Genomic DNA, 26,981 nt, shown 5'->3' with positions numbered 1-26,981 from the left:
CCAGCTACAAGGCTTTGGGCCAGGCTTGGCAAAATTGACCTATTTGTTAAAAAGATTTTCTTAAAAGCCTAAGCCTGCTCTACTTTTCTGAAAGGTCAGGCCAAGCCATGCTTAATGTAGGCCGGGCTGTAGGGTGGACCGGGCTGTAGGGTGGGCCGGGCCCATTTACACCCCTAAGAGAATATCTTTCAATTTCCTTCCCATCTCTCCTCCTTGAATCTCCTTATTTTCCCTCCCCTCCAAACTCCCAAACAAAGCCTCAAATAACGACATAATTTATTGCCCGAAAAGTATTTTGTCGAAAATAGTATCTAAATTTTTGACAAAAATCATATTACACGGAAAATATAGTCGTAAAAAAGTTTCGTCGAAACTAAAGACGAAAGTAGAGACGAAAAAAATTTGGCCATAATCACTGACACAATATTTTTAAGGAAAAATAATTCAGTCAAAATTCTTGATAGAATTTGAATTTCGTTAAAACTTTCAACGAAACATACTTCCATCAAAAAATTTGAAGGAAAATATTTTCGTCAAAATTTACGACTAAAAATATTTCCATCAAAATTTTCAAAGATTTGTTCTAGTGAAAATTTTTGACGAAAAATATTTCCATAAAATTTATGACAAAAAATGTTTTTGTAACAAATTATGGCGAAAATTTATTTTTGTCAAAATCCTTTACGGAATCTAAATTCAGTCAAAATATTTGACAAAATAACATATTCGTTGAAATTTTCGACAAAAAATGTTTCAAACAAAATATTTCTCGGAACACATTTTTATCGAAAATTTTTGACAGGAAATATTTTTATAAAAAAATTGGCGAAAATATATTTTGTCAAAATTCTTTATAGAATGTAAATTCCGTCGAATATTTTCAAGTGAAATATTTTCGTCAAAATTTTAGACAAAAAAAATTTTCATCAACATTTTTGATAGAATACATTTTCATCAAATATTTTCGATGAAAAACATTTCTCTCAAAATTTACAATAAAAAGCATTTTCATCAAAATTTTCAACTGTAAAAATTTTCGTCCATAATTCTCGACGAAAAATATTTCTGTAAAAAATTTTGACGAAAAATATTTTTGTATAAAATTTTGACGAAAAAAATATTCCATCAAAATTCTTTATTTTTGCATCGAAATATTTAAGAAATTATTTTCGTTAAAACTTTTGACAGAAACTAAATTACGTCAAAATTTTCAACAAAAACTTTATTTCTGTAAAAAAATTCAATGAATAAAAAATTCCTTCACCTTTCGATAAAAAGTATTACAATGGAAAAATAATTTTTTGATTTAATTTTCGTCGTTTGTGCCTTAAAAATTTCGTTGAAAATATGATCTTTTTTAATAATGTGAAAAGTACATAAATAATCTTGTTAGAAGTTTTAAATTTAATTTAATTTATAAAATATAATTATTATATTAATTTAAAATGGTAAAAATATCTCACTAACCTTCCATTTTTTTCCTTCCCATTTTTTTAACTTTTAAACAGGGGAAGATAATACCCTTCAATTTTCTTTCCTTCTTTTTCCTCCTTCCCTCTTGGATCCCCTTCCTTTCCTTTTTTTTCTCCTCCAAACTCCCAAACAAAGCCTTGGGAGCAACAAAAATAGTACTTACACTGTTCATGAGATGGATCTTAAAGACAGTTCCAGGACTTGTATAGCAAAACTCATGACAAGTTCAATCCAATTAGGTTGTTGAATACTTTTTTTTCATTGACGTGATTAAACTTAGACTCGGTTCTTATAATTTTTTTATGGGATAATCTTTTTCTCATGTTACATTGAGAAAAAGATTAATCTCCTACACTCACAAAATAAAGAAGAGAGGAGAGAAAAAAAATATAGAGTGAGCTCCACCTTTGAATTGTGTGTGTAGGAGAAAAATATTTTCTCATGCAACATGAGAAAATATGAACCTTTTTTACTTACTAAACTAATTTTTTTGAACTTATTTATCCTACTTAAAAAGTTTTCATTAACTATTTTTACACAATTATTTAAAATTATTTAATAAGACCTCTTAAAAGCTCTCTTTTGTGTTTACACTCTCATACTGTATTTAATTATTATGTTAAAGGGTTCGTTTTTCTATTCAAAATGATGTTATTTTGAGGTAAAAATTAAGGTATTTTTGTAATTATAATTTATTTTAGAGGTTATAGTAGTTTTTTCATTATAATTATTTAATTTTTCATCCAAAACGACGTTATTTTAGGAGCAAATGTAGATAACTTATCTACATTCACTGTAGAAATATTAAAGCTCATGTTAAATTATAAATCTTTAAAGGGGAAAATATTTTTGCAGTTAATGCAGATATGTTATCTACATTTATTCCCAAAACGACGTCGTTTTGATATTGAAATCTTAAAAAGTTATAAATATAAAGACTATTATAACCCTGAAATAAATTAAAATTACAAAAGCACCATGATTTTCACCCCAAAACGACGTCGTATTAGGCTTACTGCAGATAATTTATCTGCAGTAACTGCAGAAAAAATGAACTCATCTTTAAAATATAATAATTACGTTGTGTTTTTAATAAAAATTTAAAGTTTTTTATATAATTTTTAAAACTTTTTTCATTTATGTTTTTTTAGGTCAAACTGCTGATTCAGTGGCCCAATTCTCTAATTTTCTAATGGACTCCACATCTGTGTTATACAAGTATTCTCTTAAGCCTTTCCTATTATATATATAAGTGGTTGGGTAATTTGCAGACCGCACGTGACAATTTTTATTGAAAATTCATAGCTTGTATTTTCGACTGCAATTTTTTTTTAAATATATTTACCAATTTATTGATTATCTGACTAGTTAATTCAAATATTATGAGATCCATTATAGAGAAATTCTCCCAAATTTTTTTTTTTTATTCTTAGAACTCAAACTCGAAATCTCTAATTAAGAGAAATGAATTTTTTACCACGTGATTGCTGTACAACAATTTTGATATATATTCATTTTCTTCTTCTACTTCTTTTTTAAGCTGACATATACTCATTTTCAATAATGGGAGAATTCGAAAACAAAATATATACTCATTTTTCACTCTTTATAGTTGACATATGCATATGCTAATTTTATGGGCGTCCAAAACAAAAATGAGCTGGCAAATCACAAGTAACATAATTAGTGGGCATGTAATTAAACGGGACCAATCATATTGTAGATTGGGCCAAGACTGAACTTAGGGGTTAAGTAGACACAACCCATAAAGTTATAACTTGTAATAAGTACAACACAAATATAGCCCGATGAAATAGGCTGACTTCTAATACAATTATTTTTTTGATAAATTATGAGTATCCTTCGTAGCAAACAATCTAGGATTAAATCTTTAAATTCCTCCCTAATCTTGATACTATTCTAAATTCATACAAAGCCTTAAAAAGTAAAATTACAACAAAGTAGGGGAGCATATAATTATGCATTATATAATTATGCATAGCCAGGGGAGGATATGGCTATGACTTTATGTCCTTATGTTTGAGGGAATATATATATATCAGTAAGGTCTTTCTCCAATGTAGTTGCCAGGAGGATGATAATTACAAGTGATGAACGTACCCTGGTCACCAGAGCAGGTAACGCTAGCGCAGCCAACCTTCCTAGTGTTGTTCCACACAATCTGAGTATAATGTCCACACATTTGTCCTTCATCACAAGAATTAAGGTCGTGATTGTACCATTGCTCCTCTTCGACCCAAGCCTTGACAGCTTGTGATGGGGTCCAACCAGTGCCGTTACCCCAGAATATGTTCTCACTGTATCGTCCATTAGAATGCTGAAGGGCGCAATCATTGCTTCTTTGGTTTGCATACCACTGAGCGTAGCGTGTTAGTTTGGCGCTCCACACCAATGGCCGCATTCTCAGCGCCAACCGTGCAGCATTCTGGGGAATCAAGAACTGGCTTGCAAAGATTGTTTGTCCCTTTTGGTCTGGGAGGGTGGCATTGGTTGTTGTCACCAGCAACAGAAACAGGGTCGTAGTGATGGTGATGAAACATCTCTTGCTCACAGAACTTGAATGGCTCATTTTGAGGAGTGGGATAATGATTTACTACTTGGCTTGAATGAATGTAAATGTAAATGTAATGAACTTCTATATATATAAGGGAATGCAGCAGCTAGAGACTTAAGATCAGAATGAGAACAATATTCTTAACTACTGGTCCTTATTGCTTCCATGTTCGGTAATAATTGATTGATTGCCACTTTACTATTAAAAGAAATATATTTAATTTAAACCTTTGTAGTCTTATTTTTCTATATTTTCATTGGCCCGCTATTGTTCCCCGTCCACTTTTTTTTTTTTGGTAGTAGATTGATTGCCAGTTTACTATTAAAAGAAATATATTTAATTTAAACCTTTGTCAGTTTTATTTTTCTATATTTTCATTGGCCCGCTATTATTCCCCGTCCAAAGAGCCCGGGATTCCCCTTCTTTTTAAGCACGTTAATTGCTTTTTGTTATGTATAATTTGATAAGGTGCAAGAACTTTAACATTTCAATCAAAGTAAACTTGAGCGTTACGATACTATTATATTTTAAATTATATTCTGATGTTTCATATATATTATTTAGAGCATATTAACGAATTAAGCATTAGTACTCACGGGAATATATAGTCGTCATAGTAATTGAACAAATGATTAACCCATTAACCATTTTTTGAACATTGTTAAACTCTTGTTTGATTATTTTTATTTTTATTTTATTGAATTGGAAGTATTTTTTGTCAAGATTTCCCAAATTGAAATTCTCCCAAGAAATAGAAAGAACGGAAAATTTTAATTTTAATTTTAACTATTCTCTGTTTGGGGCAGGTGCAAGATTATGACTTTAAATTTTACTCAAAGATGATAATAGGGAGGATCAAATACACACTTTTCTCCCACATGTCCTATGCATCAACTGAACTACCATCTTTTGGTGTTGTAATGATAATTCAATGGATATATTTTTCGTTACATTTGCAGTTTCTATCCATTGAATTAATGCAAATTTCTATAATCACATATTGTTAGTTAATTAGTTTCGTCATGATGTGCAATGGAAATGCCATTTTATATTTCTCATATTTTACAATGAAGTAACGAGGACGGCAGAAAATAAAATCAAAAAATTAAAATAAAGAAGAATAGCATTGCTTCGGTCAAGAAGATAGATGAAAAGGAGAAAAGAATAAATACTTCAAGCAAGAAACTAGCTTTGTGGAAATATACTTTTCTTGGACTTTGTTTTATTCTTAGTCATCTATGCCTTACCCTGTCTGTGAACTCCGCTAATTAGTGAATGGAATATGGAGACAAGGATTAAGTCAATCTTCAAGCAGATTTATAGCCACGAAGACCTTCACTATCTTCACTATTTGGCTCTTCATCATAACTGAAATAGATAATTGAAAACTACCAATAAGCAAATGGTGGCAATCAACAATATCATCACCATTAAGTAATGTAACATAGGCTTATTACTACCATCCATCTTTCTTTTTTATGCCAGTGGCGCATAGATCCTCAGCATCTTGGCTTTGTGATGGCACAGCAGATTTTTGTTTCAGAAGACTTGATAGACTTTCACAAAACTGATAATCAAAATTAAAATCAGAAACTAAATTAACGAGCTTTCATATTCAGCTAACAGGATATTTGTGTACTTACTTCGTTGTACATTCTTAGATCTCCAACAGATTTTGATATTTCTACAACACAATGAGTTGGAGCAACTTCTATCACCTGACATTTGCCACACATGTATAGTGAAGAACTGAACTTTCTTCAACAATAAAACAAAGAAAGAAGAAAAGAGGGAGAGTGTCTAACAATAAAATGAGTAAGTTACCTGGGCTGATAGGTCAAAGCATGATCTAGAACATCTAGTCATTATCTGTTTAGGGTGCATTTTTATCTGATATTAAGAGTGACAATTCATTAGTTGCCAGACACTAGAAAAAATAAATATTTCCAGTCATAAAAAAAAGGTACATATTTACATCAATGTGTTTAAGAATCAAAGTAAGCAGAGTTATACCTTAAAGTTGTTCATTTTCTCTACTGACAGTCTTACATCTGTTGCAGCAGCTTTTATTTTTTCTATTGTTTCATTGATTGTGTGCTTGGATCCAAGCCTTGTTGTATTCTTTTTGTGATCCTAAACAAGAAAATCACAACATTAGCATTTTGTAATTGAATGAAACCTTTAGATAAGTTAAATCCTCTTTCAGATTTGTACACTTGCCTGTTCTTCAAAAAGGCCAGATAGATCAAGGTCCTGAGACATGGCTATTAGTTGAAACGCATTAATGAAACTTGAGGACTTCGATATCGTTGACTCTCTGATTTTCTCCTATTGCACATATTCTTACACAATTTAGTACACGGCTCCAAGTGAGATTTTCTATAACTGCTTTGTAATTTCTTGCTATTTGTTAACAAATTACCTCGATTGAATCGAAAGTAGCATTATAATCATCCAAGTTGATGTTCTGATCAAATTCACATGCACAAGCAGGCTTATAATCTGTTTGAAACCACTCATCTTCAAGAATATCTGGTATGGTCATTCGCTGCATGAGAGATGGGGAGGAAGTGGGAAGAAATTATTATCTATTAATTACACTTTAGGAACACAGTGTAGTAGTTCTTGAATTTCTTATACCTTTAGAGGACTTGGTTCAAGTATTCTGGCAATTAGTTTCTTTTGAATTTGAGTAAACCATGATGGACACGTGTATTCTGCTTTCCATATCTTTTCACACATGAAAGTTATCAGAAAATGTTAATTATTTGTATCAGAGACTAGGAGTTTTATTTTTCATTATTATGATTCTATGGTATAGAATATTTGGGTATACCTTCTTATATAAGCGCATCAAGTTTTGGTCGTCAAATGGTAGATAGCCTGCAAGTAATTCAAAAAGGATCACCCCACATGACCAAACATCAGCAGCTGCTCCATCGTACCCTTTGCTCAATAGTAGCTGCATATGACGAAGTAAAGGGGTCATAGAATCAATAATACATGTATTCCATAAATGCAGTTACTAGCTCTGTTTCCCACACCCTATCTTTTGATGTTCCTTGGAAACTGACTTGATAAACCAGACCCAGTTAGATGTTATATAATGAAGGCAGTTTTTAATTACCTCAGGTGCCACATAACACGGGGAGCCACATCGCGTGTTTAAGACATCATTAGGCTGTTAATGTTTCAAAATTTGACAATCAATAAAAAAAATTTACTTATAATTGAACTAATTAAAGAGGGCAAACCGGAGAGCAGTGGTAAAACTATTCTTTCATGACTGAAAGGTCATGAGTTCGAATCCAGGAACAGCAAGGATTGCCTCGCTAGTCGGATTTAACGGGAAGAGTGGGAAAATTGAACCAATTACAAGACTTAAAGAACAATGCTACCTTTTGCAGTGCACTTAATCCAAAATCAGACACTTTAAGATTTCCCTTGCTGTCAAGAAGCAAGTTTTCTGGCTGTTATGGCATGCCAAGATTCAAGTTAGGTTTCGAAACTCTCTTTCAAACAGACAAAGTAGGTTGATTAAACTTACCTTGAGATCTCGATGATAAACTCCTTTGTTATGGCAGTAGTCCACGGCATCAATAAGTTGCTGAAATAGTTTTCTGGCCTCACATTCATTCAACATCTTAGCATAGGACTGCACAACAATTATCAGAATCGAAGTATTATAAGTACATTATGTTTCAATTTGGAGAGACTGTTGATTCTCACCATCTTGTCTAATAGTTGTCCTCCTGATACATATTCCATCACAATGTATATCTTTGTTTTTGTGCCAATAACCTGTTTTAAGAAGTTCATTAGAAATAGTATTGAGAATGATACTATATATCTTCAAACTTCACAAGAATTGTAACACTAGCAGGTATACCTCGTGAATTCTGACAATATTGGGATGATGCAGAAGTTTCATTGTTCTAATCTCTCTTTTGACCTGAAATGTGTCATATCCTTTGCATTGATCAATAAAGGTAAATAATAACGTGCTAACTGCTACTTGCTGAAGGGAAAAGAAGAACAAGAACGAAATTTGCCTGATGCTTAAGATTGCTTTCCGTGACCATATGCTTATCAATGACCTTGATCGCAACTTTCTGACCATTGTTGCAATTCACAGCTAGCTTAACCTTAGCGAATTTACCTTCTCCTAGTGTCCTTCCAAGCCGATACTTCCCTATATTTTTTTCAGACCCCATTACTTTCTTGGCATCCAGTTTTTGGCACTGGTTCTATACAAGATGTTTTTCCTCGCTATGATCTCTGTAGCTGTATGCTATATCTTTTTTGCTTTGACTCTGAATTCAGTTTTGATTATATCTAAGTCCATTTATTATGGCCAGTGTTGGTCCTCTTTATCCATTAAAAATGTAGATTTATTTGAGTCTCACTAGACAAATTAATGAAATATATTATAGCTTTTGAGAGGTAAAGGAAGAGTCAAAATTGCTTAGAGTATGCTTTTCGTAGAAGGAAAGGTAGTTAGTTAGTTAGTTAAGCGTGCCAGGCGGGTAGCTGCTTGGCTAGTGGTTTGGACTGAGGAACGTGTTTTGAATGGAAGTTAGCAGTTTAAAATAATCATGTCTTTGAATATTTCACATTGGAATGTGGAAGTAGCACCACCACAAACGCTGGATAATTAGGAAATCATGTCGTTCGTGATACTTATTGTTGATCACATTGTTATCTGTTTGATTTGATCTATATCTCATCTATTAGTGTTGAGACAATTATGAATTTATGATTTATGAAATGTCAAACAACCTAGCTTGAGTATTTACGTTTTGTGTTTAATTTTGATCCAGAGCATCGGGTTTAGAATAGAACAATTTGTAACCAAAAAAAAAAAATGTTGTTCGATTTTGCCCTTAACTGATGTTACTTAGTGTAAAGGTCCTTATAAAAGTCATATGATGATGAATGATGTGATAATCTATAATTAAATGACAATATAAACTTTGCATATGTGGTGTTGAGAAAAACTAATATTTTAGCCTCTGATAGTGCTATTTATCCGGGAAATTCGTGATATAATAGAAGTGGATAATTAACAGATGGAAATTCAGTTTGGGATAAGATGATGCCCATTACTTCAATATGGGGACACCCTTCTCTAACAGTAAGTAACTTAAGCCTAATGAACAATGACTATAACACAACTAAAAATGTTTGATGGTCACTTGGGAACCAATGCCAGTTATACATGTAGGATAGAATCTTACTTCAATATTTAACAATCTTCCCTATCCTTTTTCTCACTTGCTTTTGTAATTGCCACTTTTAATGACTTTACTGTTTGTTGGGCAACTCGCTTCTTTACATATTCAGATGTATAAAGCAACATTAAATGAAATTTTATTATTATTTTATTTATTAGCTTTTTAATTTGAAATAATTTTTATATTTAAAAACTATTTATTTAATTAATTCATATATTTCAAATTTATTAAATTGATTTGCAATTGATTTTTAATATGAAATGCATAAAACTAAATGCATGTAATGCAATAGAGTTTAGAGAGACACTATCTGATAATAATAAAATGTGTAACAAAAATTTAAAAGTCTAACCAACTTATGTCGTGGAACTTCAACTTCAATTTGAAATTTCTTATCAATCTTTTTTCATCGTCAAAATAAATATTTCATAATGCTTAGGGGCGTTTGGTTGAGGAGAAATTTTTTAAATACTAGGAAAATGGTTGGAAAGTGAGTTTGGTAGGAAAATGTTAATAAAGTTGTTTGATTGTAAAAAAAATTTACCAGGAAAATTGAGTTAAATTTTGTGAGTATGTGTTTGATTGAAGTTAAAATATTGATGCGTAAATAGGATGAAACGACGAAAATAACCTTATAATTAAATTCATCTTTGCCTTTTGTCCATTGCCTCCTCCCATGTCTGATTCCTCATGATGAAATCCAAAAGACCTCAGTTTTTTTTTCTCAAGTCAAGGAAGCAGGAGCCGAAGTTAAACGCGAATGGAGCATATATGACTCGTTAGCTCAATGCTCAACCCATATTATTTGGTCACACCGAGCATTTCCCCTTTGCAACCCACATATTGAAAAATCAAATTTTGCACGGCTGTAAATCTTGATTTCTTGGTCGATGGTTTGTGCACAGTTGTACCCTACTTAGAAGGGCAATATTGTCACATTGCTTTTCTCACTTTCTCCATTTACCCAGTTTTGCTGAAATACCATGTTGCAAGTGGTAAACTTACACAGTGTTTTTCTTCACTTTTTTCACACCATTCACGAAGTCTAAGCAACAACGTTTGATGGAGAAATTTTTAAATTACTTATACCAAACGAAGGCAACAATGAAACCCAATGAAGGATGGCTGGGTATCTTTTAAGAATACCTAAACCAAACACTACCTAAGAGATATTATGGATGTTATTTCGGATAAATTTTCAGTGTTCATGTACATGCCATAGTCACTTGAAATAAAACTAATGCATTTAGTTAACTACAATTACAACCTTTTTCTTAAATGGAGTTAGGTGAGGACATGTGTTTCTATTACAAGAAGTCAAGAGCACTTTTAAATTTATGCGTCGGTTGTTTAGAATCATCAGTTTCCTGATCGGATAGGATAGGCCAACTCAGAGTATAAAGAGCCCTTTCATATTCCGCAATTTTCACGTGCCTTATTTTATCTTTAAATGACAAGTCAGTGATGCCTGTCAATGTCAATAATGAATTTGTAAGTTTGGTAAAGTAATGATATGCCAAAAATATCAAAACACGTGAAACTCGGCTTTTTGACCCTTATGTCCCTTAATTAATAATTAATTACCAAATTGCCCTTCATTCAAAACTATTTCGAAAATTTACCTTCCCCAACAAACATAACACCAATCTGCCCCTGTTTGACCGTTGACCACGAAGCCTGCCCGGGTACACCATTACCTACCCGGGTAAATTTTGAAACTTTTTATCTACCCGAGTATGTAGGGGTGTACCCGGGTAGAGTTCTTGAATCTGGGAAAATGTTTGAATTATTTACCCGGGTAAGGAGCAGTGTACCCGGGTAAATCGCGTCCAGAAACCCCAATATGTATGGGTTTCGGCCATTGTTGCGAGGTATAGGGTTTTTGAAACCCCAAATCTTTCTCTCTTACCCTCTCTAATCCGAAACATCACACATATTTCATCTCATCATTTCAGAAAGCAAAATCTTGGTGGGACATTGAGATTACATCTCCACACTCCCATTTTATGCTAAAAAATCCGAACCAACCTCCAAACCCAAAACCTAGATCTAATTTTTGTGTGAAAGATGAGTTCAAGTCCAAACATGGTTCCTATAGTTATTTACTACAATGAGAGGCATTTTGAAGGTCCAAACGGTGTCCGATTTGAAGGAAAAACAAAAACGATGAAAATCAAAGTGGGCACTACATGCAATGCCTCCAGTTCACCTGCTGACTGTGAAGGAGGGCCCACAGGATGACAAAGTCCCCTTCCAGCACCTTTGAGTGATTATGCGGGCGCTGGAAAATAATATGTGTCACCACATAATGAAGAATGCGAGCAGAAACTGACAAGTTGCTAACAGGATAATGAGCAAAATGACCGGGCTCAGCGTCTGCCCTCCTAGTCTCTGTAACAATGGTCTCCCGGTTATAATCACCAAATATATGATGGCTGTCTCCATCATATAGTGCTGCTCCTGTGACACCATCAAAATCGAACCCCAGTAGCTCTGTCCAGATAGGAGCAGTCATGATGATATCAATCCCGCAGACACGGGAAGTCAGCTCGCCTTGCGAGTAGCCAAGGTTCTGGTAGAAGGCTCTTACCATAACCTCCGAGTATGGGCACCGCATCTCCGCCAGGTGAAGTAAATGTGTCTGCTCAAGAAGCGGCACAATGTCAAAACGCTCTAGGTTGAAGAATGTCGAATCCAGTGATTTCGGTTCGCAGATCTTCCGGGTCATGAAAAACTTCACGAACTTCTCGTGTGAAGGTATGTCATCCTCAAACAAATATCCGAACGTCAAGTCCGGAGCCTGACTCGAAGCAGCCTGGGGCTGAGAGGATGACGACCCATCGTGACGACTCTTGGTTCTTCTCTCGGAATGGGTCACTGGCAGCTTTGAAACGCGTCGAGAGGTCATTGTGTCACACTATTAAACTGAAAAAATAACCAAAATCGGAAATTAGATACATGTTAGGGTTAGGGTTAGGGTTAGGGTTAGATTCAGGGTTAGGGTTAGGGTTAGGGTAAGCGTATGACATACAAATTGATAAAATAATTCGGACAGAATCAAATGATATAAACGAAAATACAATGAATCAGAACAGAAATCATAACATAATTGAAAAAACTGAAAAAAAAATGCACCTTTGATCGATTTCAATCGGTAGAAGGCAGAGAGGTTGCAAGGTCCGCGAATGATGATCACAAACAAGACGAATTGGTGCAAGATTATGCCTGAAATCGCTCAAGAAGACACTCCTCTAGCAGCTCTACTCGGGTACCCCTTTTGTGGGTTTTCGAAATGGGGCTGCTGGGGTATTTTAAAACCCTACCGTCGATGTTTACCCGGGTACACTGCTCCTTACCCGGGTAAATAATTCAAACATTTTCCCAGATTCAAGAACTCTACCCGGGTACACCCCTACATACTCGGGTAGATAAAAAGTTTCAAAATTTACCCGGGTAGGTAATGATGTACCCGGGTAGGCTTCGTGGTCAACGGTCAAACATGGGCAGATTGGTGTTATGTTTGTTGGGAGGGTAAATTTTCGAAATAGTTTTGAATGAAGGGCAATTTGGTAATTAATTATTAATTAAGGGGCATAAGGGTCAAAAAGCCCGTGAAACTCATATAAAAATAGTGAATTTTATTAAATTTTTTATAATGAAATTCAGGTACTTTTATGTCATTTTTATAGAGAAAGTATTTCTGCAATAAAATAAGGGTTTGATATTTGTTCTTTTAAAAAATATAAAGTTGTATTATTTTACATTAGAGAAAGACACGAATAATAAAAATTATGGGGGAGAAAAAAGATTTTTTAATTTAAATTTTAAATAAAATATTAATTTATGTCTTTCTCTCATTTAAAATAACATAACTCGAATGAAAATTAATAATGATGATGCATCTTCTGCTATTAGAAAACATGCTAGTTGTGGTGGTCTTACGAGGGATCATGATGAAGTTTTTCTACGTGGCTTCAGTTTTCACATTGGTTTCTGTATTCTCCTAGATGCAGAACTTTGGGGAATGCTTAAAGGGTTGGAGATGGCTTGGGGTACCGGTGCTAGAAGAATTGAATTAGAATGCGATGCAGTGAATATGGTAGTTATGACGATCCCAGAAATTTCCAGGTTGTGTCCTACATTCAAAAATGGCTTTTAGAGGATTGGATTGTGAAATGTTCTCATACAAATAGAGAGAACAATAGTTGTGCTCACTGGCTTGCTTCTTATCCTCATTACGGGCTTAGCAACTTTAATGTTTTCTATAATCCCCCACCACAAGTTCGGATCTTCTGGAACTGGATATGTCCAATAGGCTTTCTTTAGATATAGTTTATTAGTTTTGTTCTGTTATGGGGCCTTGCCCCTTCTTTATTACAAAAAAAATGACACATATCCTTTAAAATGATAAATATTTTTCTCATAAAATAAAATTAGAGTAAATACCTTTTTCGGTCCTCAACAAATTTTACGATACCCGCTTTAGTCCCTAGCAAATAAAAAGGCTATTCGTGGTTCCTAAGAAATTCAAAGTGGACCCATTTTAGTCCTTTTGAGGGACTAATATGGATCTTTTTTGAATTTGTGAGAGACCACGATTTCAACTAAATGAGTTCATTTTGAATTTCTTAGGGACTACGAATAGCCTTTTTATTTGCTAGGGATTAAAGCGGGTATCGTAAAATTTGCTAAGGACCAAAAATAGTATTTACTCATAAAATTATAAACCCTTAAGTTAAAGAGTTATGATATTTTCACAATTAGGTTTATTTTATATCAGTATAAGTTATACTCTCAATCTTGATCGATGATCCTATTTATATCTAATAGTTCTGATTTATTATATATTTGAGTCGTTAGATGGAAACAAATCATTAATAAAATTTGATATAAAATTTCTTATTTTTATAACAATATTCTGCCCCTATTTTCACTTTAAAAAAACTCATACCACTTTTAGTTTACCTTTTTAAGATGACAAAATAATAAAAATACATATCCTAACACACACTCTGTGTCTTTTTTACCCAAATAAATAGGATCAAGATCCTCTAAAATTATTTAAGAACTAGATAATGTGAAATATGTGAGAGAAACAAACAACAAAATAAGTTTTATAATTTTGTGAACACAAAACCTTTTAAAAAAATTTAAATTATAAAAGACTTTTTGAAAATTGAATTAAATTGCCTGACCTTTTAAAATAATTCAGCTTTATTAAGAAAATATTCTTTTTAATTGGTAAGTAAAATTTAAATTATGCATATTCAAAACTTATATTTATAATTTTTTTAACCCTTTTGAGGTTACAATGCATATCACTTAACTTAACCCCTAAATATTAAAAATACCCTTACTACATAAAATATAAAAATTATCCTTAATAAAAAAAAACTAAATTATAAATTTCAAAAATATCCATCCTTAAAAATAAAATCCTAAAATCCTAAAATATTATATAAATTTAGTATTAAAAAATAACTCATTTATAAACATTTAAATGATAGGTATTATATGAAGATTTCAAATAATATGCTTAAAATTTTTCTTTAATAGATGGATTTTTGTCTGAATAAATTTTATAATTTTCCAAATATTCTTTATCACAAATTCAAATTCAAATCCTATAAGGATTTTTTAAATAATGATTGTATAAAATAAATTTTCAAACAAAATTTTAATTTATAAAAAAATTAATCATATGTAACAAAAAAAATTAAATTGATTATATTTTGTATATCATCAAAATGAAAATAATAGAATCAATCAATGAATACAAATATTATACGTCAATTTATATATGTAAAAAGAAATTTAAAATATAAAAAAGAAAAAACATATGTACATATAAAATTATAATATCGGTTAATATTTTTTAAATCAATATATTATAATATTTAAATATCAAAATATTATATTTAATAGTAATAAATCTCCTTTCATACATACCAAAAAAATATCCTTTCATAAAAACAAAGATAAAGTTATTAAAATATTTGTTGATTTAAAGTCATAGGACTAATCTATTATAAGGGGATTGGATAATTTACATAAAATTATAGATTCAAATCTTAATGTTATGTCATAATATTGTGATCCATATGTATATTCCCATAATATATTGTCCAGAATGAAACAATACAACATTATATTATCATGTGATAAGTTAAAATAAAGTAAAACACGTGATCTGTCGACCACAATATGAATGAGCCAATATGGGCTGGGCCAAATCACACAGGTTGAAGAGTGAAGATTTTGGATTAGGTGTAGTGTTTCATGGGCTGAAGGTTTCCACTTTGAGGTTGATTGATGTTGAGCTCCTTGGCGCGATGGATATGGCAAGGGTATCTGCAATGACACTCTGATATTCAAGTCAGTATCAATGTTAGACTTATGTTATATTCTTATTAGAATTAGATTGTTATACCTGGATATGTACTCCATGTTTATATAGCAAGTTTTATGTCAGCTTTGATAGACAGTATGCCTTCTCATTGGCTGTTCCTGGGCTGTAGACATGTCTGTCTCAGCTAGTGCCTTTCTGACTATACTCCTATATGATGGGCTGTCTTTTTAGAGTAGTGGCAAGCCAGAACTGTCTTTCGTATATTGGCTATATAGCACGATCGATCTTAGTTTATTATAGGATCCTTCCTTATTTCTTAAATCATATAAGACGGTTTAGGCGCAATAATACCATTGCGCCTTCGGGTCTTTTGTTAATCATCGCGCATAAATTTTTTATGTTTCTGGGTCTTGAGTCATATAAATTTTTTATGCCCAATGAGAATTAGGATGAAAGGATATCCAGCTTGGGCCAAGAATTGCGTCCAGTAACTTGGGCTAAGGATTAACTTCAGTGGAATAAGAGGGCTTTTGCGTATAGTTGTTAGCAAGCCTCTGTAGAGTTAGTTAGCTTACGTGGCATTTTTGTATGTGTTGGAATATATAGTAGTCGGATCTGGATTTTCTAATGTGAAAAATCATATGATCATGTCACGTGAGAAATCATAATCATACAAAAGTAAATCAATGATAATAAAGGAGGAGAGAAAAAATATATTAAAATAGATAATTACAAAAGTATGAATCTGATCTTCTCTGTCATGTTTTTTTTTTATATCCATTTCCATAGTAGCCAATGGTGTATTAGAGATATTTATTGAAGAATTAATACAAACAGTGAGTTACAGAGACATTCTCTATATCAGGTTGCAACTTCCAAATACCCCTTTTGTTTTCACCTTCAAGTCTAGCCGCCACCCCACCAAAAGCTGCCGTACCTTTTCCCTTAGCCACCTTATCGACTTATCGTCAAATGCTCCAAACCACCATTCCTGAACCATCTACGACAGGTTCCCGCCACTATAAACCCGCGACTCTCCGTTACCAAAACCTCGTATAGTATTGGACCGGCAGAGAATCATGTCCCTTTCTCGTGCAGCACTCTCTTCTTAAGTTTCAGCTCTTTTATTTATTCTAATTTTTTTCTTATGGAAAATATATTTTTATGTTAGATGACAAAATTTTATTTCATGTAAATATAAAAATAGGTGGAACTCACTTTTTCTTAATGGATTTTGGGGAAGGATATTGTAACAATCAAGTTATGTTACTACCAAGTTACTACCAATCAATCTCACCGTTAGATCGATTATATTGATCCAACGGTTATATTTATTTCCATCTTTGTATGGTCATGATTTTTCAAATTTAATATTTTATATTTATTTCTACCTTTGTATGGTTATGATTTCTCATATTTAATGCTTATACTTTAAATATGAGGAATCATAATCATACAAAAGATGAAAATAAATATAACCGTTGAATCAACATAATCAATCTAACAGTGAGATTGATGGGTAGTAACATAGTAGTAACACAACTTGATTGTTACAATATCCTTCCCCATGAATTTTACCTATTTTTTTATGTGTTACATGAAATAAAATTATCTCATCCTATATATATATGTGTGTGTAATTTATTGTGTCTTATGTTGTAAGAGATAATTATATATATATATATATATATATATATATATATATATGAGTTTGATATATATTATGTTATAAAAGATAAAGAGAAAAAATAAAACATGTGTCCCACACACTTTTATGTATATATAGAAAATAAATTTATCTCTTATAACATAAGATACGATAAATTACACACACACACACATACATATATATATATATATGGGAAGGATCCGTTTATAAATTTTTGCAAAGTACACTATGTACTCTCGGGATAACATAATGTAACTTAGTGTTCTACCGGAAGAAGAGTTTGTAAACAAAAAGTTTGTAAATATAACTCTCCCTATATATATATATATATATATATATATATATATATATATAATTTATTTATTTTGATTGATCTTCTAGTTTTGACTTTGACTTAGCCCATATTTCTTTGCAAATTTAAGTTAATTTGGAGTTGGGTTGTTGACATGGGCTTTTGTTAGTTTTGGGCTCACTAATCGCTGTATTCCTTCATGTTTATTTGGTTTTTGAGTGTTGTTATCTTATTGGATTGTTTCAAGCGTAACAAGATAAGGTATTTTCCATTTCTGTTTTTTTAAGAAGGTATTTAAAAAAAAAATCTCATCTCATGCTTTAACTTTTTATTTTAGGTTTTATTATTAAGAACTCGTTTGGATGAGTTTTTTAAAAACAAATTAGGGTAAATGAAATATTACGTTAGATGATGTAACATAAATTTTATACACACACAATTATACGTGGGCCTTATTCTCTGACATTTCTCTCTCCTCTCTTCTCAAGTGTGTCTGTAGAAAATTTATGTTACATCATATAACATGACATTTCATTTACTCAACAATTTATGAATTTTCTTTTTTTAGAATAAATTTTTTTAAAAGTTAAAATTATTTTATGTTTGGATGAACTGCATAAAAAGAATTTTTAAATAAAAAAATATTTAGATGTTAAAATTTATAAGAACTTTCTATATATAAAGTTATTAGATGTGTGATAGCAATGGTGATAGTGGGATATAGTGATTGGAGTAAATTGGATTTTTCAAAAAATATTTAACTTTAGATGCAAATAATCTAACTTCTAAAAAAAGAATTTTTTTTTAAATTCTGTTTTTTTTTTAAGTTGCTATCCAAACACATAAAATTCTTCAATTTTTTTTTTAAAGCAACTTTTCTAAGAAAAAAAGCCATCCAAATACACACTAAATAAACTTTATGCAATCGCTATTAATAATTTTAACTTCTGTTATTTCTTAAAATTAGAATTGTTTCCTCTTCAATTTAATGAATAATCTACTGTGATATAACTACATCTATCACTAATAAAATTGCATTGGTATGTGAATATTTTTGATCCAGTTTACACAGATCAATTGCTCTAAGTCGCGTAATAGAATAGTATTCTACATTAAAAAGAAAATGCTCTGCTAGGGTTTCGAATGTCGGAGAAGACAAGTCATGCAATCTCGTCGGAGGAAGCTGATATTTTGCAGCGAAGTAAAAAAAAAGTATAAAGGGGGAGATGAGCCTTTTAGACATGATCAGACAATGACACCAAAAGAGGAGGAGTGGATGAAGGAAGATATGTCTTTTAAAGAAATGTTGATGAGGCACAATGGGGAGTGGCCAGGGGAGGGGGAATTGGAACTGGAAGAGGATCAAGAGAAGGCAGAGGATCAAGAGTTGGTCGATGAAGGGGAAAAGCAACCTGAAGTAACCTGGGAAGTAGATAAAGATGGTCGGATGGACTTTAAGCTCTCTGATGCATTCAAGAAACCTGATTGTCAAATTATTGGGTAAGAAGTTGCCTTTGACTTTCATGAAAAAAAGTTTAGAAAATTTGTGGGAAAGGGAAGGAAAGATTTTCATCACAGATATAGAAAATGGTTTCTTTTTGGTTAGATTTTAAAATCAAAAAGATTTAGACCATGCTCTTACATCGGGTCCTTGGGTAATTATGGAGCACTATCTTGCTATTATATCATGGGAGCCTGACTTCCAACCTTATCAAGCAGCAATTAATAGAATTACAGCATGGGTTAGATTACCAGGATTCCCTATTGAGTATGTTAATTCATGGCTGATGAAGGAAATTGGAAATTGGCTAGGCAAATTCATTAAGGTAGATGCAGCAACAACATCGATGGCTAGAGGTAGGTTTGCTCGAATGTGTGTTGAATTGGATCTGACCAAACCCCTGCAAGCTGAGTATAAGGTAGAGGGAAGAATCAAGCGAGTGGAGTATGAAGGACTTCATCTTGTCTGCTACTCATGTGGCCAATATGGTCATAGAGTAAAAAGTTGTCCAAAAAAATGTTTACATGAAGTGGGTGGATCGAATGAGGAAAAGAATAAGGAGGTTACAAAGAAAGAAGTGGCCACAGAGGAGCTGCAAGGAAAAGAGGTGGTGAATGATAAAGCTGAGAGTAAGTATGGCCCTTGGATGCTAGTGAGCAAGCCAAAAAGAGTAAACAACAATAATGCAGTAGCATCAAAAAAGCAAGGGGGAGTCAGTTATCTAATCTTTCAAAAGGAACAAACTCAAGATATGCTATCTTGGAACATGAAAATGCAGAGAAGGAAATACCAGGTGAGCAGAATATAGTTGAATTGGAAGCTAATGAGCAGGGCAGAAATGTTCAACCCAGGACAAATGATAAGAAGAAAAAAAAAACAGTTGAAGACTGAGTATAAGGTGGTGGAGAATAAGACTGATTTCCAGCTTGTTGAAAGAAATGGTGAAATAATGAAGAATGATAGCAATAGTGGTAGCTTTAAAGGCTCAAGTGGGGAGACTTCTGGGGCTAATAATGAACATGATACTAGCAACAATTCCTGGAAGTCTAACTCAACAAGGAAAAAAATTGACGAAGTAAAACAAAAAGGCTTCAGCAAATATGGAGTCCCTTCAATCCAAAGACAGCAAAGTGATGATAATGTGAATGACTCATTGGTTGCTAATCAGAATGCAGCTAATATGAGTATCCTCCAGCCCCCAAGACCACCTGATCCGCTAATTCAAGAGATGGAGCAAGATGAGGTGGATGATAATTGATAACACATATTTTGTTACACTTATTTATTACTCTTGGTTGGTATTTTTAGGTTTTATTTGAATTAAATAAAAGTCTTTTGGGTCAAATCAGAATTCTAGATTTTAATTGAGTTTAATTAATTTTTGTTATAATTTTCCAGATTTACACTACTTTAGTATTTTCGCCATATCTCACTTTACAGATGTCCGATTAACTCCGTTCTTGTTGCTTTTTTCAGCTAACAGGAAGGGCTACAATTGCTATTTCATCTACTGAAGCCCAATTCGGACAGAAAGATGGTCTAAACCTGAGCCCAAGATGGACGTGTTTTGCTAGAAATTTATTTTTACGTTTGAACTTAAGTTATAATTTTGAACCCAATGTACATGAGGTCCATAGCCAATATTTCTGTTTTGTTTCCTTTTATTTTGGGTTGGATTTGTAGAGCCCGAAACCCAGCTTGATTAGGGGTTAAAAGGGCGAGAGTAGGGACCTTGTGGATCATTTTTTTCGTTTGAATTTGAATTTTACAGTTTTGAAATTAATAGAATTTTTGTCTTTTCTCTCTCCTCTTTTCTTTAATCAACCCAAGGGTTGAGGATTCCATGGTTGAATCCTGAGGACCTGCACCTCATTTTGAACCAAATTCGTTTCTTTTTCCAACTCGGTTCAATCTGAGATATGCGATTGCGTTCTTAGGAAAAAGATTAACCATTGGATTTAATGGTTAGGTTGATTGACCCAATGAACTCAAGTCGAACGGGTTGATACTCCGCGATTGCGTGAGTAGACGCACCGTATTCGACCAAACGCTAAGCGATCGCTTAGAGAGGGTTCTCAATTGGAAATAAGGATTATGATTCAATTGAGATCAATCACGATTTGATAATTATTTGTCCAATGATGGATATCTTTGGAATCCTAATTCTTGGGTTGATTGCTTTTAATTTGATTATTCTTTTTTTTTTCATTTCCGTTTAAATTTACAATCATATTCAAACCCCTCATTTTAGTTTCCGTTTTTCTTTAATTTCCGTTTCTCCTTATTTTCTCTTTTTATTTAGTTTCCTTTTTTATTTGGTTTCCGTTTTCATTTGGTTTCCATTTTAATTTTAATTTTAATTTTTTTTATAATTGAGCGATTGAGTTCATTGCAAACTCCTTGAGAGACGACTCAGGTTGACGCTTTACTACAAAATTTTAATAAACCTGATTTAATTAATTTGTGCGAGTTCGACAGCTCGTGTCAATAATCAGAAGGTGAATGATGATCAAAGTGGAAATTTTTCACCCATGGAAGAGGAGAAACAGGTACTATATAACCCTGTAATCAACTCTTAGTTTATTTATGTCTATTCTCTTTTGGAATGTTAGAGGAGGTGCAAGTAGGGAGTTAAGTAGGTGCCTTAAAATCTAGTGAGGCAATATAATATTTCTTGTGTGGTTCTTTTGGAACCTAGAACCAATAGTTATATTGGTTTAAATATCATGAAGAAATGTGGATTTGATAGCAAATGTGTGGAAGAAGCTCAAGGATTTAGTGGGGGTATTTGGATCATCTGGGCATCATCTAAAATCAAAGTGGATCCAATTGCTCAAACGGGTCAGTGGATTCATACTAGAATGACTCTGAATAATGGAAAAAAAAAATTATGTACTGCCATTTATGCTAGCCTAAGAGAATCTCAAAGGCAAAGCTTATGGAATGATTTGAAAGTAATGAGTAGAGAGGGATCTGAGCCATGGATAGTTGGTGGAGATTTCAATGAAATTGCTGCCTTAGGGAAAAAAAAGGTGGATCACCTCCAAGTTATTCAAAATGTCAGTAGTTTAAGGATATTTTAGAAGATTGTCAGCTGAATGATTTGGGCTTTTCAGGATCAAAATTTACCTGGCAAGGTCCAAAATAGGGGCATCTTGATAGAATCTATAAAAGGCTGGACATAATTGTGACCAATAGCTCTTGGAGAATTGATTTTGAGGATGCTACAGTAGCTCATCTCCACAGAACTCAATCGGATCATAATCCTTTGCTGCTTAAATTATTTGGTAACAGTAAGCAGAAAGGGAAAAGACCTTTTAGGTCTATTGCTGCTTGGCAACAACACCCTGATTTCCAAAAATTTCTTAATGATCATTGGTTAAAGGAGTTTGACGTGCCTTATATGCTGCATAGGCTAGTGCCTGATTTGAGGAAGTGGAATAAAATAGTGTTTGGGGATATTAATAGAAGAAAAAAGAACATTTTAAAGGGGATTGAGAGGATTCAGAATCAAAGGCTATATAATGATGCTTCTAGTTTAAAGTGGCAGGAAGAGAATTTACAACAACATTTGAACACTGTCTTGGAAGAGGAAGAATTGTTGTGGTTTCAAAAATCTAGACATCAATGGATTGTGGACGGGAATAGGAATACTAGATTTTACCACCTAAATACAATTATCAGAAGAAATGGGAATAAAATTGCAAGATTGAGGAATGATAGTAATCAGTGGATTGAGGAGCCTGAGGATCTTAAAAGGGTAGCTTGTAATTTTTTCCTTAGTTTGTTCAAAGAAGAGAAAGCTGATAGAAGGTGGATAATTTCTCAGAATATGTGGCCAGCTCTACTATCAGAGGATATTCAAATGTTAGCCAAGCTTCCTACTCAGAATGAAATTAAGAAGGTCCTTTTTGATATGGCTCCTCTCAAAGCACCCAATATAGATGGATTTTCGGCTAGTTTTTTTCAAACTAATTGGGATAGAATGAAGGATCAATTATCTGAGCATATTGTTAAGCTTTGGGAAAATCCTGATCTCGTGGCTACAATTAATGCTACTCTTATTGTTCTTATCCCAAAGGTTCAGAATCCTGCTCATATGGCTCAATTTAGACCCATATCTCTTTGTCCAGTAATTTATAAGTTGCTGACCAAGATTGTTGTGCATAGGCTGAAGTGCATAATGGCCAAAATAATTTCTCCAGTCCAAGCCAGCTTTGTTCCTAAGAGGCATATCCATGATAATATAGTTATAGTGCAAGAATTAATTCATTCTATGCACAAAATGAGAGGTAAAAAATCTTTCATGGCTATAAAGGTGGATTTGGAAAAAGCATATGATAGAGTAAGTTAGGATTTTATGAATAAAGTTATGAAGGAGATTCAGCTTCCGGATAAGCTGATTCATATCATTATGGCTGCTATTACAACTGCTAATTTTAGTGTTTTATGGAATGGTGAAATGACTGATGACTTCCATCCCACTAGGGGAATTAGACAAGAATACCCGTTATCTCCTTATCTCTTTGTCATGGGCATGGAAAAGCTTAGCCATATAATTAAAATAGCAGTTGATGGGGTATGTGGAAGCCGATTAAAGTTGGAAATGGAGGGCCAGAGATTTCTCATTTGATGTTTGCGGATGATCTAATGTTGTTTGTTGAAGCTAGCTCACATCAAATACAAACTGTTTTGAAATGTCTAGATTTATTTGGTGAGATCTCAGGTCAGAAAATTAGCATTGAGAAAACAAGTATTTTCTTCTCCAAAAACACTCTGGATGTTGCAGCAGAGGAAATCTCCAGAATTTGTGGGTTTAAAAGGGTTAGAAATGTAGGTAAGCATCTTGGTGTGTGGATGAAGCATGGGAGGGTCACTAAGGAGGTTTATGCTAGCATTGTGGAAAAAGCTCAATCCAAGATGAATAGTTGGCAGGCTAAGTGTCTCTCTCAAGCTGGGAGAATTACTCTCACTCAGTCTACACTGGCTTCAATGCCTTTTTTCAAATGCAATGTGATAAGATTCCTGTTGCAGTATATTATGAGCTTCAAAAAATTCAGAGAAGATTTATTTGGGGGGATACAGAGGATAAAAAGAGGATGCATTTTGTTGGTTGGGAAACTCTTACAAAGCCAAAAGAGAGTGGTGGGCTGGGATTAAAAAAGCTTAATTTAATGAATGAGGCCTTTGTTGGAAAAATTGCCTGGGCTATTTTTAGCCAATATGATGAACTCTGGATTCAGGTTTTGTATGCTAAATATAGAGGTCAGAGAATGGGAACATATATTTTTAAAAGCAGGGTTAGTGATTCAAGGCTGTGGAAATTCATTTGTTTGGTGTGGAATAAATTAGAGAAGCATTTGATTTGGGAAATTGGTGATGGTAATAATATTCTTTTTTGGAAGGATAATTGGGTTAAAAATGCAGGTATGTTGATGGATAAAGCCTTAAGTCCGATTCCTTGGGATGAAGTGTGTATGAAGGTGGCTGATTATATAGACAATAATGGAGTCTAAACAAGCTTTCAAGGTGGCTCCCAAATGATGTTCTGCTTAACATCCGAGGTATGCTCCCCCCGAATCTTCATGATGGGATGGACCACTTGCTTTGGAATTTAAAAGGTGATACCAAAGTTTCTGTTAAGGGTATTTATGCCACTTTATCTGGTGCGGTTGAGCAGCAGGATTTGGCCCCTATTTTGAAGAAAATTTGGAATTGGAAGGGACCTCAGGTTATTAGGCTATTTATTTGGAAAATGCTTCACAATAAAATTCCTACAAAAAATTTCCTTAGCCAGTTTAATATGGGTTCAGCTTCTTGCCTAATTTGTTGGGAGCATAATGAAACTTGTATTCACTTATTGAGAGATTGTAATGATATGAAGAATTTGTGGTCTGATTTGGTACCAATAGATATGTAGGTTTCTTTCTTTTCTGCCAATTTATGGGATTGGATAGAACTAAAACTGTCACATATTAGTTTTTTCATGGATAATATCCCTTGGTGTACATGGTTTGCTACGGCTTGCTGGCTTGCATGGAAGTGGAGGAATGAAAGGAGTCATGACAATCCAAATCAGGTTCATGATTATCAATACAAGATTCAGTCAGTGATAGTCAAGGTGAGAGATATACAAGATGCTTTTCATAAGGTTAATTTAGCTCAAAATAACCTGTCCCATTCGGATACTTTGATTTGTTGGAAGGCTCCGGGAAGCAATTGGGTAAAGATTAATACGAATGGAGCGGTTAAGGGTAATCAAAGATTAGCAGCTTGTGGTGGTGTTATTAGAAATGATGCTGGTCAATGATTAAAAGGATTTGCTTATAGAATTGGTAGTTGTGATGCTCTTACTGCAGAATTCTAGGGTATTTTAAAGGGTTTGCAACTAGCTTGGGAAGATGGATGGAGAAATATTATTGTAGAAAGTGACTCTAAATCAGCTATTGCTCTGCTCACTAGTGATGGTGATGCAGTCCGCGAGAATCATCTGATTTCTCGATTACGGACATGGATTCAAAAGAATTGGAGAGTTCATCTGGTTCATACTTTCAGAGAAGGAAACTGTTGTGCGGATTGACTGGCAAATTTTCCTTTTATGAATGTCAATTCTGATGATTTTTGTGTTTTTAATTCCCCTCCCCTTGGAATTGGTTTGCTGTTTGATGCAGATTTAGCTTCTATTTGTAGAACTCGTCGTATTTCAGTTATTTAATTTGAGCTGTGGTGTGTTTTACCCAGATTACCAAAAAAAAAAGAATAGTAGTCTACATTTTATCAGTATCAGGAACAAGAGTAATGGGTGTGCTGTTATTGGGCATTAAATTATAAAAATATTGGTTAATGAAATTATACAAGTAATTTATACTAATAGAAATATTTAAAACTAAATTATATAAAATAAAATTGAAAACCCGACTCTACGAACCCGAGGAAAGGCGCATATCTCTGTTCTCTGTGATGAATTAGAAATGAGTAAATACATTGCTCACTAAATTTCACGATATCCGTTTTAGTCCTAGTAAATAAAAAGGTTATTTGTGGTCTAAGAAATTCAAAATGGACCCATTTAGTTGAAATCGTGATCCCTCACAAATTCAAAAAAGATCCATATTAATCCTTCAAAAAAACTAAAATGGGTTCACTTTGAATTTTTTAAGAATCACAAAAAATCTTTTTATTTGATAGAAACTAAAGCGGACATCATAAAATTTTGCCGAGGACCGAAAAAGATATTTAATCGTTATAAATTTAGAACTACTTGCTTCCCCGGACCATTTGAAAGATCTTAATAGGAGTTTGGAAATATCATATGTACCGTGTAGGGCTGTGCATGGGTCAGGTCGGGTCAGATTTTTGTCCGACTTGACCCAACTTGGTTTTTATAGGTCAGATATTTTGACCCGTCCCGCTTTAATTTGATCCAAGTCAGGTCTGACTTGGATTGGATTTTGTTGAACTAGTTCAGAACCAGTTTGGATCTGACCTGACTTGGTTTCTGAAGTGGGTCTGACTTGGTTTCTGAACTGGGTCAAATCTGACCTGACCCGTTTTTGACTTGGTTTTCTCACAAAATTTTGTCGAAATTATTACGTTGCAAAAGACGAAAATTTCGTCACAAAATTATTTTTTCGTCGAAATTTTTACAAAAAAAAAAAATTTCTAATGAAATTTAGTTTCCGTCAACAGTTTTGACGAAAATGATTTCTTCCATCAAATATTTTAAACGAAAAAAGAATTTTGTCAAAAAATTTAACGGAATGTTTTTCGTTCAAAATTTCGATGGGAATGTGTTCTAACGAAAAGTTTGACGAAAATTATTTCGAGGGAAATGTTTCATTTGAAACTTTCGACGAAATTTAGATTATCTAAAGAATTTTGACAGAAT

The 26,981-nt window shown here is 33.2% G+C and overlaps 2 protein-coding genes across 2 annotated transcripts; both read right to left on the bottom strand.

Moving 5' to 3' along the window:
• Nucleotides 1-3,532: 3,532 nt before the first annotated feature.
• On the bottom strand, nt 3,533-4,063 carry LOC133295146 (pathogenesis-related protein PR-1-like). The gene has a single exon (XM_061493942.1). It carries the CDS (start codon nt 4,061-4,063, stop codon nt 3,533-3,535), a length of 531 nt encoding a protein of 176 aa, XP_061349926.1.
• Nucleotides 4,064-5,128: 1,065 nt separating this feature from the next.
• Nucleotides 5,129-8,355, bottom strand: LOC133295145 (CBL-interacting serine/threonine-protein kinase 21). The gene is made up of 15 exons (XM_061493941.1): nt 8,101-8,355; nt 7,938-8,000; nt 7,778-7,849; nt 7,596-7,703; nt 7,447-7,518; nt 7,176-7,229; nt 6,885-7,010; nt 6,689-6,778; nt 6,471-6,596; nt 6,269-6,376; nt 6,062-6,181; nt 5,873-5,938; nt 5,692-5,766; nt 5,509-5,615; nt 5,129-5,416 (listed from the first exon to the last, which is right to left on the bottom strand). Exons 1-15 carry the CDS (start codon nt 8,260-8,262, stop codon nt 5,356-5,358), a joined length of 1,410 nt encoding a protein of 469 aa, XP_061349925.1. The 5' UTR covers nt 8,263-8,355; the 3' UTR covers nt 5,129-5,355.
• Nucleotides 8,356-26,981: the final 18,626 nt, after the last annotated feature.

Source organism: Gastrolobium bilobum, unplaced genomic scaffold (assembly GCF_033153095.1).
Source record: "Gastrolobium bilobum isolate Gb01-03AN ecotype WA unplaced genomic scaffold, APGP_CSIRO_Gbil_v1 utg913, whole genome shotgun sequence".
NCBI lineage: Eukaryota > Viridiplantae > Streptophyta > Magnoliopsida > Fabales > Fabaceae > Gastrolobium > Gastrolobium bilobum.
The sequence above is the reverse complement of the archived record's forward strand: the minus strand, read 5'-3'. Positions and strand labels throughout refer to the sequence as shown.

What these genes read in the sequence shown, in the direction of transcription:
- LOC133295146 (XM_061493942.1), bottom strand. Translation starts at nt 4,063, where the DNA reads ATGAGCCATTCAAGTTCTGTGAGCAAGAGATGTTTCATCACCATCACT.
- LOC133295145 (XM_061493941.1), bottom strand. Translation starts at nt 8,262, where the DNA reads ATGGGGTCTGAAAAAAATATAGGGAAGTATCGGCTTGGAAGGACACTA. An exon ending in CGTGTTATGTGGCACCTGAG is followed by an intron (nt 7,011 to 7,175) that starts GTAATTAAAAAC and finishes CGTCATATGCAG; the next exon opens with CTACTATTGAGCAAAGGGTA. An exon ending in CTACTTTCGATTCAATCGAG is followed by an intron (nt 6,377 to 6,470) that starts GTAATTTGTTAA and finishes TATGTGCAATAG; the next exon opens with GAGAAAATCAGAGAGTCAAC.